At 37.6% G+C, this 14,135-nt stretch overlaps 1 protein-coding gene across 1 annotated transcript in view; it reads right to left on the bottom strand.

Annotated features, from left to right (window-relative positions):
- Positions 1-14,135, bottom strand: part of LOC134672241 (hillarin) — an 82,898-nt gene that overhangs the window by 55,265 nt on the left and 13,498 nt on the right. Inside the window, exons 3-5 of the mRNA XM_063530142.1 lie at positions 9,185-9,500; positions 8,939-9,049; positions 8,689-8,799 (exon numbers count right to left, since the gene is read on the bottom strand). Coding sequence (XP_063386212.1) covers positions 8,689-8,799; positions 8,939-9,049; positions 9,185-9,500 — 538 coding nt within the window. The remainder of the gene's footprint in view (positions 1-8,688; positions 8,800-8,938; positions 9,050-9,184; positions 9,501-14,135) is intronic.

Here is a 14,135-nt window from a genome sequence, read left to right as displayed (position 1 = left end):
TTGTTCCTTAACCGTGAATGATTTTTATGTATGTAAGTATGAATATGTAACATATTATTATGTACATATGCATAAATATATTTATACATGTCTATCATCTTCTAGTGTTCAAAACATAAGCTAGTTGGACTATGGGATTAAGAAGTTTTATATACTTAAGGTAATTTATGTATTAAAGAAAAAAAAAAGAAAAAAAGAAAAGTTTATAAAGTTTACTTATGTGAATGAGACATGAGTTGATTATCGATCGATTGAGAACTTCCAGTGTACATCTTTCCAGTGTAGTTAAAAAGCTAATTTGACAAAATAATAACCGATTAATAATTGCTGCCGAGCCTGTGAGCTCTCACTTGATGTAAGTGAAAAAGTAGCAATATAGGGACCTGCTGCAGAGCCTGTGTGCCCCACTTGATGTTATAGGTGGACCAGTAGCCAACTCAGGGCGATACATGCTACCGAGGCTGACTTGATGTGATAAGTGCCCGTAGCATGGTGATTGTAAGTAGGATAATTGCTACCGAGCCTGCGAGCTCTCGCTTGATGTAAGTGAAAAAGTAGCAATATAGGGACCTGCTGCAGAGCCTGTGTGCCCCACTTGATGTTATAAGTGGACCAGTAGCCAACCTAGGGTGATACATGCTACTGAGGCTCACTTGATGTGATAAGTGAAACAGTAGTATGGTGATTGTAAGTAGGATAATTGCTGCCGAGCCTTCGAGCTCTCACTTGATTAATGTGATATGTGATATAGTATCTGACTAATAAAAAATAGTCATTGCATATACTAAGTTTAATATAATAAATAAATAATAATAAATATAGAAATAAGGTACTTCGAGAACGAAGCACCTGTCAGTATGGCCGTGTGAGATACGTAGTATAAAAACAAAGATCACACTTACATTTTTACGAGATGGTTCACTTTTGCTAAGCTAATACGTACTTATATCGAAATAATAAGTTAGAACTGCTGTTCAATAACACAACTACCCTCCATGTATATTTCTTGACCATAACTGTCAGAACATAAGTAAGGTAAATAAAGTATTTTATAATAATAAGCCATGATATTAAATTTGTATTAGTTTGCGTTAATTATTCTATAATAAATTAAACTAAATGCAGCAAATACATTTGTTGAATTGAATTATTATAATAACCGGATGTGCAGGAAACATCTTATTTGTTATTCCCACCAAGAAGTGGTAGAAGGGGTGAAGTCTAATCGAATATAAGCGGGTGTCTGACAGTTGTGGGTCACTTCTCAGTTGGAGAGCTACGACGACGAACGAAGTTAAGTGTCAATTTTATTTAATTGTGATTTTATGACTTGTTATAAATTTCTGTATGTTTTCTTTGTGTTATAGTCTGATGGTATGTACGTTACAATCTTTAATGTGAATATAACCCTTTGATGAGTTTTTAATAGTTACTATGTAACGTATATTCCAACTGATTACGGTGTAATACATCATGTGGCTTATTGCTCGATCTTTATTACTATTTTAAACTATGCCAAGTGTGTACGTTAAGGTAGCCAGTACTAACTATTAAGCCACCAATATTTATTACGCATAAAATAATATTTTTGTGAATGATGTGATAATAAAGCCGATTAATTGTTCCGTAAATCTACAATATACTTTTACTTACAATCTGCTTATATAAATATATTACTTAAATAATGTCTACCATTTTTCATATTCTAAACCTTGTAGTTGTCGCTATAATAAATACATTACTTTGAGCAATAATTAACTAGTCTTAATTAAATACTGCCTTACATCCTTATTTCCTATTTTATCAACTTAATACTAAAGTAAATCTGACACCTACGCATGCGCGTGCCTGTCTTGCGCAAGACCACGCAGTTTCATGCGTCTAAATAACTTGGCCGACATTGCGACACATCAGAATTTTTCGCGTTTGTCACATTTGATGATGATGATTAACTGAATATTTCATGTAATTTTGTAATATTTAAGTTCTAGTTAGCTCAGGTTTGTTCCAAATATTTTGTCACAAACTAAATTAACTAGAACTGATAGCCAAGCCACTGGCTAGCCAAGATGACAAACTCAAAACGAATAGAAAAAACCGGGCAAGTGCGAGTCGGACTCGCGCACGAAGGGTTCCGTACCATAAAGCAAAAAAAAACCGAAAAAATGCAAAAAGAAAACGGTCACCCATCCAAGTACTGACCACGCCCGACGTTGCTTAACTTTGGTCAAAAATCACGTTTGCTGTATGGGAGCCCCCACTCAAATCTTTATTTTATTCTATATTTAGTATTTGTTGTTATAGCGGCAACAGAAATACATCATCTGTGAAAATTTCAACTGTCTAGCTATCACGGTTCGTGAGATACAGCCTGGTGACAGACGGACGGACGGACGGACGGACGGACAGCGAAGTCTTAGTAATAGGGTCCCGTTTTACCCTTTGGGTACGGAACCCTAAAAATGACAAAAACCAAGTGACTATTTCCATACGTTATATTTAAGTTTTGATTGGCTTTTCTATCCTCAATTGTCATCTTGGCTAGGTCCTCAAATCTACATTCCTGCGAGTATTAATGATACATACATTCCAATAGGAATAGACCTATGCATTATGTTTCACAAATAAATTTAGTTTCGTGAAACTAACTAACCAAACGAATCGTCGTAGATTTTCTCAAAACTTATATTATCTTTCAGTAGGTATACTTATACTTAGCTTTTGATAACAATAGGAAATTCTTATATTTTGCACCACTACAAAAGTACAACAATGTTGCTTGGGGTAGTCAAGAAATAATTAACAGTGTTTTGTCCAACAAGAAATTGTTTGAAAACACTAGATGTTTTCCTGGAAATGGTCACAACGTGCTTACAAAGTTTCACTGTGCTTTGTAAATGTAACTTTGTAGGCAAATAATTAGCTGCTTTCATAGAAACAAGTATGTAAGTATGCCACTTTGCATTGACTCTCACACGTACTTACTCGAAATTCGCGAGAACCAGAAACCCAGAACAACTCGAAACAAAATTGTCTTGGGAAAATCTACGAGGATACTTTCCATTTGAAACACGGAACTGAAAATTCCTTATAAATCAGAATTTATAGGTCTATCGGGAAGTATCTTTAATATTCATAGAAATGTAAAAAAAATTGCTGTTCGAAAAAGAAAAAGATTTCAGGATCGCCGGTGAGGTGAGAAGTGGCAATTTGCGTTAAATTATGGAAATTCCACTAGAGGTCAAATTTATTATTAAAATCGCATAGTTATAAGCTATAAATGATGTCGTTAAAAGGGCCCATAGCACCATACAAATCCAATCGCCAGTCCCGTTACACGAATACGTTTTGTCAGGGTCCCAGGTCCGAAGCAGTGTTGCCAACTCGGATTTTGAAAAAATGCTAGACTAATGTCTGGATTATGTCAAAATTATGCCAAAGTTTTTTGAAATACCTATGCTAAAATGTCACTTGAAAATAGACACTTAAAATAAGGTGTCTAAAATTATTCAGTATAAATCACCGTACGTACCTCTGCTAGGATTAAAATGCCGACTGCTGTCCCTTCCCAGCAAAATAGCAAAACAGAGATTTGGCTAAATTTATGTAAGTACCTACAAGATCAGTAAAGGCCAGTCCAGATGGGACAATTTTCGCCCAACCTGATACAATTGCCTGATCAAATCTGCAAAACGGAACTTAGACTAAATTATGCTAAAAAATATGCCCGATGCTAATTGGAAAATTTTGGTGCCAAAGCAAGTGAAAATATGCCAGATCTGGCATCATTTATGCCAAGTTGGCAACACTGGTCCGAAGTACCTGAGCTTTAGGTCACTGGGCTGGTCGTAGGAATGCGGCCGGCTGTTTTGCAACAAGTTCTGCCCTCCCATTCTAACTTAGCCTTCTCTTTCACACGGCCGAACGCGCTCGAAGGCTTTCGCGTCTTCTTCGGAAGTCCGACCGGATTCTTGCGAACGTTTGTGTTTGCGCAGATTTGCGGCTATTTTTATTTCGTGTAACGGAGCTGACAGCCATACTGTTTGCTGTCTTGCGTTATGCTGTTTTATAGTGACACGCATAATGAAACGCTTTGAATTTATGTTCATGATATTAATTTGTCAGTTTTTCCCCAATAAGTGGGTACCCACGTACTTAACTACTAATCTCTGAGTAGGCGCTTCTTAGTAAATAAATCACAGTTATTTCGGTGTTTGTCTCTTTTTTGTACAAAAAAATTGCACCGTGTGTTGAATTGTATCTTTTTTTAGGGTTCCGTACCCAAAGGGTAAAACGGGACCCTATTACTAAGACTTCGCTGTCCGTCCGTCCGTCCGTCCGTCCGTCTGTCACCAGGCTGTATCTCACGAACCGTGACAGCTAGACAGTTGAAATTTTCACAGATGATGTATTTCTGTTGCCGCTATAACAACAAATACTAAAAACAGAATAAAATAAAGATTTAAATGGGGCTCCCATACAACAAACGTGATTTTTGACCAAAGTTAAGCAACGTCGGGAGTGGTCAGTACTTGGATGGGTGACCGTTTTTTTTTGCTTTTTTTTTGTTTTTTTTTTTTGCATTATGGTACGGAACCCTTCGTGCGCGAGTCCGACTCGCACTTGCCCGGTTTTTTAACGATGTGGTAATGCTGTTATGCAAATATGCATGCCCCTTTTGACCTAGGGAGGCCGAGGGTTATGTGGGACTCCCATCTCCCATTCCTTTCTCTTAGCCCCCCCCCCCACATCTAGCGTCTTTCGAGCGTCGGCGTCTGGTTAGCGCTATGGAAAATGACGTCGCTGCGCAGTTGCGTCGACGTTGCGTCGAGCAGCGGGCATAGAGTTGTAGACGCCGACGCTCGAAAGACGCTAGATGTGGGGGGGCCCTAAGGGGGAAAAGGGGGAGAAGTATCCACTAAACCTACATCGGCTTTACTCACATTGCCGGATGGAAGACATCATGGGATCACCGACATTCTGCCGACGCCCCCGACAATGTTGTATTGTATCTACTATCAAAACGACAATGATTTGACTTCCTTTACCAACTGCACTTGTATTGCATGAGTTGCACACAATGGTCGACCTTGGTCGCGGTTCATTGGTCACGCACAATGTGCAGGATCTTAGACAAGGTGGCTAAACTTACGTGTCAATCGGCCGTGTCAGTCCTAAGGCGGTTACAGCATTGATGCGGTTCCGGTGTGAGAGCGAAACAGCGTTATATAATAATTAGCGATATTCTGCTCCCACACCGGAGCGACTGCCTTCTACTAATACATAGTAGAAGTTCTACAAAATTACACACCGGAGCGTCTTAGTACGGATCCGCATTAAATGTGAAGATCTTATTCGAGACATGAAAGGATTTTATGTGTCAAATAGCCGTGTCATTCCAACAGAAACAGAGGACATTTAAAGGTGGTTGACTTGCAGGAAGTTCATTTTACTACATTAATTAATTTTGGCAATGTAAACTTTCATTTTCCATTCATAAATTGAGTTTCTAAATATTTCCAATATTTCCATGGGGTAAGTATTAACAGATTAGGAATTACTGCGACGGTACATAGGCCACGTACAAACAGTCAAAGTTAATAGAGACGTTTGGGCCCAAATTTGATAGATATATCTACTGACAGGCCTACCTGTGATGTGATGTAGGTAATGTACAACGTAGGTAAAACCCACCTAAAATAAAGATAATGAAGGAAACTTCGGACTTGAGGAGTTAAATACCTGCTTTAGCCTCTAGCCGCCCGCCCATTCGTCAAACCTCGCCAAGCAAAATGAAATTTTATTTTGTCAACACAAAGTTCAAATTAGAATGGAACAGGAGACCTTTTTATAGGTATCTGGGCGGCTAGAGGATATAAGTTTATTTTTGCAATTGCACATTGAATTCATATTTAATTGTAAGTATCATTCGTGACATGACAAGAATGCAATCGGATCATCTGTCAAATATTTGCTGAGTTCAAAAATGGTTTACCATGAATTGATTGCATCCAAACCATCCAAACAATCGATTAATTGTTTCTTTTATACATTCACAATTGCAAGCCACCCACATGTAGACAGATTAATTGCTACACTTAAGGGCAATAATAATGATTCACTTTCTAAGTAAATTCTACAAGAAGTATCTCGATATCATTGATATTGAGTGTAGTAGCGTATTTCCCATTGGGTCCGCGATTCCCAAGGGCCCTCGCTTTGTTGAGCTAGACGCACTTTAACGGTAATTGCTGATAGCATCGCGGTTAGAGCACTCTTGACTCTTGGGGCTGTGAGAGTTCATCATTGTGCTAAATTATTTATATACTCTGTATCTTTAGGTAGTTAAATAAAAGTAAACAAATAATTTGTACATTTTCGGGTAGTTTTTGACTCTTGGATTAAAGCGATAATTATTCATGACATAATGACATGACCATGTCGTGTTGGATATTCAACGAAACTACTTGGTCTGAGTATATATGAATTTTAGACATGAGGTAAAGATAAAGACCTAATGTCTAAAATTTATAACATATGCAAAGAGCTTATACTATAACGCTATACACGCCTGAGGGTACTTAATGTGTAGCACACACTACATCCAACTGATTATATTTTTGTATTGTTTCATTGATTTATGGTCTGAATTAGAGATGCACCGGATATCCGGTTACTATCCGGTATCCGGCCTAACTGCCATTAATTTACTATCCGGCCGGATACCGGATAGTGACCTACTATCCGGCCGGATACCGGATAGTAACATTGCTTGATTTCGGAGTAAACTAATTGGATTTAAGAAACAGACACGGTCATAATCGTACTTGTTTATTATTTTAAAACAATTTAATCATTTCACTGACTTGAACGCGCACTCATTTCAAACCTAGCAATGAGTCCGCGCGAACGTTTACTAGGAAACAGGTCAAACCTGCAGAATGCGCACCTGAGAAACCGAAATGTAGGTATAGTTCCGCTGGCCGAATATTCGGCGGCCGGATACCGGATATTCGGCCGATGGTCAGGCCGAATATCCGGTATCCTGTATCCGGCCAAACAACTATCCGTTGCATCTCTAGTCTGAATATAAGTAAGTAATAAGTACCTATTAGCCCTAATTATAAAACATAATGTGAACAACTGGGCCTCACATTAACTCTAATGCTGGCTAAAAACAACTCTTACTTAAATTACTTATACATAAACATTATGAGATTTCACAGATTACTTATTTAATAGACGGAGCACATAGGCTAACTCACGTCAACCAAACATTAATTAGCGCTTCCATAATGCCAGTGGGCGCGCCAGTATGCTGACCACTCTGACCAGCGTACCCCGCTGGCTCCACAGAAGATAACGCTGATGCTCACACTAGTCTTACCAACTGCATTGCTGAGTGAAGGCCATATTTACTTTACATCTTGGTTTCTTAGTTTGGTTTACTTTTTAATTAGTTATCTGTGTAACTTGTGTTATTTTTATATTATGAGAAGCAGCGACTATTTAGGTTATTGTGTTTACGTTTATGATCTTTTTATATGGAAAAAAAATCCGAACATTCGTTATTGCAATTCGAACCTTCTGTCCTCTCCTCTCGAAGGCTCACTAATCACTCTCATCGATAAATGTATTTTCTTTATTTCTTTCTAAAAATCGGCCGTTAAATTTACTCGTATAAACTATAAAAACATTTACATAAAAATGTTAAGTAAACAGTAATTTACCCATCAAAGGGGCCAGTCTGATGACCTCTAGTCTTCGTAAACGCGTCATAATGCGGAGTCTGAGAAAGAAAGTCAACGTAAGCGTTATTTAGAGTTGTGGTCATATTTAGGGAAATGACGCCTATAATGCCAAACGGCTCTTTAGGACCGTTATGTTAGCTGAGTATTCGTATTCATTTTCTTAATGTTTTTATTTGGTTATCTGTTTTATCATAGAGAAGTATAGTAATACAAGAGTGCTCACTACATACCTACATCAGTTTTGGTCCCAGAAATATTAGTATTTCCATAGCAACTTTCATAGTCGACATCGAGCATCGAGTAGCGGAATTATCAGTACTTTAAGTAGAAGTAATAGTACTGTCAAGTGACAAAAGATGATGTAGCACCGACCGGAAACTCGATCTAATCTCAACATAAGACTTTCCGGTCGGTGCTACATCTATTGTCACTTGACAGTACTACTACTTAAAGTACTGATAATTCCGTTATACTCGATGCTAGATGTCGACTATGAAAGTTGCTATGGAAATACTAATATTTCTGTGACCAAAATTGATGTATGGAGTGAGCACTCTTGTCTTACTTACTCTATGGTTTTATTAAGTAGGTTCACTGCTAGGACGGAAAACGGTGAAACGTTTCTTTTTTATTCTGCCGACGAAGCTGATGGTGACTAATCGGAGGTCATAGTTCCAACTTCAATGAGTTTAATATATAAGACAATTTATAAGTAGGTAAGTGTATTTTTATATATAGTTTTTAGAAATGACGACAAATGTAACTTTTGTGACCACGTGGCGACGTGGCACTGCTTCTTAATACTCATGTTAATTGTCAATGTTGCGGGCGAGGCCACGGATCTGGTCGTTGTCGTATTTAGTTGTTGCTGCGCGGCACGTTGAGCGCGCTGCGGATGCCGACGGGTTGTCCAGGTGATGGGCCTCGTCATACTCACGCTCATTGTCAATGTTGCGGGCGAGGCCGCGGATCTGCTCGTTGACGTAGTTGTTGCTGCGCGGCACGTTGAGCGCGCTGCGGATGCCGACGGGTTGCCCAGGTGATGGGCCTCGTCATACTCACGCTCATTGTCAATGTTGCGGGCGAGGCCGCGGATCTGCTCGTTGACGTAGTTGTTGCTGCGCGACACGTTGAGCGCGCTGCGGATGCCGACGGGTTGCCCAGGTGATGGGCCTCGTCATACTCACGCTCATTGTCAATGTTGCGGGCGAGGCCGCGGATCTGCTCGTTGACGTAGTTGTTGCTGCGCGGCACGTTGAGCGCGCTGCGGATGCCGACGGGTTGCCCAGGTGATGGGCCTCGTCATACTCACGCTCATTGTCAATGTTGCGGGCGAGGCCACGGATCTGCTCGTTGACGTAGTTGTTGCTGCGCGGCACGTTGAGCGCGCTGCGGATGCCGACGGGTTGCCCAGGTGATGGGCCTCGTCATACTCACGCTCATTGTCAATGTTGCGGGCGAGGCCGCGGATCTGCTCGTTGACGTAGTTGTTGCTGCGCGGCACGTTGAGCGCGCTGCGGATGCCGACGGGTTGCCCAGGTAATGGGCCTCGTCATACTCACGCTCATTGTCAATGTTGCGGGCGAGGCCGCGGATCTGCTCGTTGACGTAGTTGTTGCTGCGCGGCACGTTGAGCGCGCTGCGGATGCCGACGGAGGAGTTGTCCAGGTGACCTGGACCGATCTTGGGCACGTGCGAGGAGCAGTACACTTCCTTGTCCTCTGTGTAGTGCTGGTTGTTGAAGTAGGTCTGCGGAAAGGATATAAAAGTTAGGAAAATGTTTGATGAGATAAGATAATATTTATTGATGTGTGTAATATAGAGGAACCGAGAGGGACTGTAGATTTTAAGGCATTTACAGATTATACAGATGCCCAATCATTATGTATGTTCAAATTTATGAACTAAATAATAACAGACTTAAAAATAAATGTTAATTAATGTGTTATGCCATAAATCATAATTTGACACTTCCTACTTTTTCTCAGATAAAGAGTGACAATACTCTTAACTCTATTCTAAGAAATAGTTTTCTTTCGCTTGCATTACATAAATATTGAATTTAGTTTAGTTTAGATCCCTTGTACAATTTTTTAGATGTTTAAGTGCATCCACATGGTAATTAACTTTTGTGCATCCACACGGCAACTTTAGGTAACTTACCTTGTCACTTACTGTTGCACTGTGCTCCACAGTTGCTACACAAAAAATGCGGTGTGGACGCACCTTAATAATGCAATTCTAAAGAGCTAATGAAACTGTCTAAAATAACCTTATTTCACGGGCATTTATCTACGAATTCAATAACCATATAAAGAGGTCGAAATTATCCATTCACTACTAATCCGAATACAAAAGATCCAGACCAATTTGCATTGACCCCGTCATAATGCATTTTGGCGGAGGCGTTGTTAAAGTCCGAGCAGACAGAGGTCTCTAATAATGCTGGTGGCAGACAATGTAATCGATGCGCCGTGATGCCCAGTTAATTCATAACAATACAACAATTGTTTGGAAATTGGGAGCTAAGTTTAGTAAATTAGATATGGCGACAATGCAATTGTTGATGTATTATTAAATAGATTATATCATATTAAGTCAGTGTATTATATGCTTATTGTGGATCATGTTTTGTTGATGATGAGCAGAAATATGTATTATGTAGGTATAAACCACTGAATTTAGAAGCTAAGTTATCAAATAATCGTCATAACCTTATTTCAGACAAGTTATTTCGGAGTTGGTTATATAGTAAAAGTTACTCAATACATATAGTTATTTAATAATAAAATTAAGTATGTTTACAATAAGAAATCCGCAATTTCTGTTAATTCATATTAGGTAGTCTGTATATTCATAAGAAAACTAAATAACAAATGAAGAGGTATAAGGATAATACATATGTATTTATAAATACTTAAATACATAGACAAACAGGATTATTCGCGTTTTTAGCAGACGTTAGAAGCCACACGGCAAAATTTACTAGCAATAATCATAAAATTCATAAAACACTTTCATTGACATTATTTCAAAGAAAATTAGCATAAACGTATTATATTTACGTTATAATTGTTTTAATGACAATGGTACCGTTAGCCGGTTTCATTAATGGAATAATGATATGCACCCATGTGAGTAACTCCACAAACATTGAAACTGACAGTAGCACACTGACCACTGCTCGACTTTATCCCTTTGTAATAAGGTTCACTTTCAGTCCACTGGGCCAAGAGCACATGAGTCACTGAACAAGTGAACACCCAGCTGACTCATCTCTGTTTATTTTCATGAACAATTTCATATATTTCAATGTGTACATGTGTCGTTTTTATAGTTTTGTAACGGGAGTAATAACAACAACAATATTTTATTCACAATAAAAGTTTAACAGGCACGTTACAGTGAACCCTGCACTAGGCATTGCCTGTATCGGGGGGGGGGGTCATGATCATTGTTTAGTAAGTAATCAGTATTTTTTATTTAAATTATAATTTTTTATTTCTATCTTTACCATTTTATGCTATAAAGCGATCCCTAATTCAGCAGCTTAGGTTGATTTGGAGTTTAGGAGAAAATTTATTCTTACCACAAGTAAATGCTATCTTTTTTTATCTTTAATTCAATACAAGGAAATTATCCTTCAACAAAATTAAGTCGACATAGGCACAGTCAGCTGCGAAATTGCATAGAGCATTTTACGGCTGATGGTACACATACATCAAAAACTTGGATTTATTAAAGTTAGGAACATGTCACTTTTTCTTGTCAAAATTTTGAACATTACCAAGAATGTCACAAGTCACAAGAGATCAAGGTTTATAATTTATAAGACAGATTTCCTGTATTTTTCACATTTCCCCTAAGTGTTCTTAGACATCCTTTTTACAGATTTCTACATTAAAACTACGCAATAAAACAATACATATAGTAGTGTACCCTATGATGGGCGTGGAACTAGTAATGGGACAAAAAACCACAAATCCTGTAAAATAAGTGTCTAAAAGTAGTTTATAAACATTGCCTGTATATTATCATAAATAAGAGTCCTAGAGCTGTTTCAGTTTGAATTTTTATTAAATTTGGTTGTTTTTTAAGAAATTGGCGTCAACCCAAAAGTTGTCGTGTCACTGAAAAAAAATACCACTACGAATTCTTAACAACTTCGCTAAGAGAGGTGAGTTAATTTATTAAATTTTAATTAATTAATACTTGATGAAAACTAGAATGTGTTTTGTTAATTGCATTTACCATGAGATAAGGTATACAACATACTATGTTGTGACTCCACAGATGTAAAAAAATAGTGGTATTTGGCCCAATCCCATTATAGGAGCTGTAAAACTGCATACCTCCTATAATGGGACAATTTACATAATGATGCTTGCCATGCCATCATTTCATGTTTAAACAATACAGAAGTAAATTTAGTTACGAAATATGTCAACCAGGAGGTATGCTCGGACTTCGGATAAATTAATATCGTTTTTTAGTGTGGGTCAAATCTTGGTAGCCGAGTTTGAGCCACTTTCCCGTTTTCCGATTGAGTTGAAATTTTGTATTCGTAATTAAATATGCAAATCGGATGATAATGCAATATTATGATAACACGGACCAGATCTGATGACCTATTTCACTATTTTATACTGATAGAGCAGTGTCCATTACTGGGGGGCCCATTACTGGAGCTTTGGTGTCCATGACTGGAGAAAAATAGCATAGTGTTAATTTGTTAAGTATATGGAAACTCATTGCAGTATCTTTGATACAACACGCCTGAAACATGAAAGACGGGTAGGACTTTCATCTTTCAATACGCTAAGCGGTAGACCATTCACATGTATTAGGGAAATATCACAAATACTCCAAATTCCCTCTTAAATGTCCCATGACTGGTGCTGTTACTATATACATAAATCATAGTCGACTGTGACTTAGTAAATTAATTTGACAACTTGGTAATCTTGTAGTAAAGATTAATGTTCAGCCAAGTTTTTTGGGCTGACATTACGAGTCGAAACGCGACGAGACTGTACCAAGGTCGGCCAAATGTCAATGAGGAGGTCACGATTGTACGAATTAGCGCGTCTTTTGTTTTTATTTAGTTTATACAGCGTTCTTGATATTACATTAGCTAAAATGTAGCTAATGTAACTACATATTAGCTATAGAATTAAGCATCAAAAAATATTGATAAGGTAAGTACCCCTATTAACGAGGGGGATAAGCAAGTTTCCCAAAAAGAGCCAAAAATTAAGCATAAACCGGCGGTATATGGACCAAGACATATTTTTTTATGTTAGTTTATTAATTAAAGTTTATATTATTTTAGTTTCTGACCTTGTTTTAGAAAATTATAAAGGAAAAAATAATTATCAAAACCAAAATGTCGAAATCGCCTATTACCGTGGTAATGGACCACTGTTACCCAAATACCGCGGATGTGGGTTCCTTTTTACGAGGGTAGATAACTCGTTACATTTTTAGTTCCATAATTACGATAAATATTATTTATTTGACAATAATGGATAAAATATGGTATATTCAATACTTACCTTCGCTTTTCATATTATAAGACTTAGTTAATTATTGAATTTAAAATAGAAATAGTTGGTTCCTTTAACGCTAAAAACATCGTGGGGTACCCTTTACGAGCAAGGGTGATGCTGTCGAAATTATTCTTGTTTAATTTATTTATTACCTATCTACGTTAAATAAATAGGTACTTAATTATTTCAATCGGACGTGGAGGACAAATTGCGCCAAAACGTTCAAGCTATCACAATTATATTCTACACAATACAGATACAAGATCTGTGTAAGTTAATGTTAATGTTGTATGTTTGTGTTGTGTATCTATTTTATATATATAACATAAAATATATTTTTTTTCTACTCCAGCACTTCTATTTGTCGATTAAATGATTGCCAGTGATATCTAAACCAGCTACATTTGAAGCGCAGTGCGTAGAGGGCCGTGTCCTTTGTCTATATGATCACAAATATTACAATAGTAATAGTCAAGAGTTGTATTTAAAAAAAAAACTATCTTCTAGGCAAAGATCTAAAAACCAATATTTACTTTGACTTTATATATCATTTTATGTTTGCTGCCTTATAAAAAATATTGTGTGCAATGCAACGGTAATACATTAGGTCTGAAAATTCTCGGGCCTGTCTTCGGCCCTTGAATTTTAAGAACCCTTTTATTATGTACTTGGTATACAAAAGAGTATCAAAAGTACTTTAAAGTATTTTAAGAACCTATTAATTTCGAAGCCATTAAAGTTTTGGGTGGGTCTGTATTAGGTTCTCATACAGCTTATTACCGAGCGATGTCTTTTCTAACCATCGTTAAACGGTTCAATTCAAATAATTTTAAAA

The sequence above is a fragment of the Cydia fagiglandana genome, chromosome 16, assembly GCF_963556715.1.
Source record: "Cydia fagiglandana chromosome 16, ilCydFagi1.1, whole genome shotgun sequence".
Classification (NCBI taxonomy): Eukaryota; Metazoa; Arthropoda; class Insecta; order Lepidoptera; family Tortricidae; genus Cydia; species Cydia fagiglandana.
This window is presented reverse-complemented; position numbering and strand designations above follow the sequence as displayed.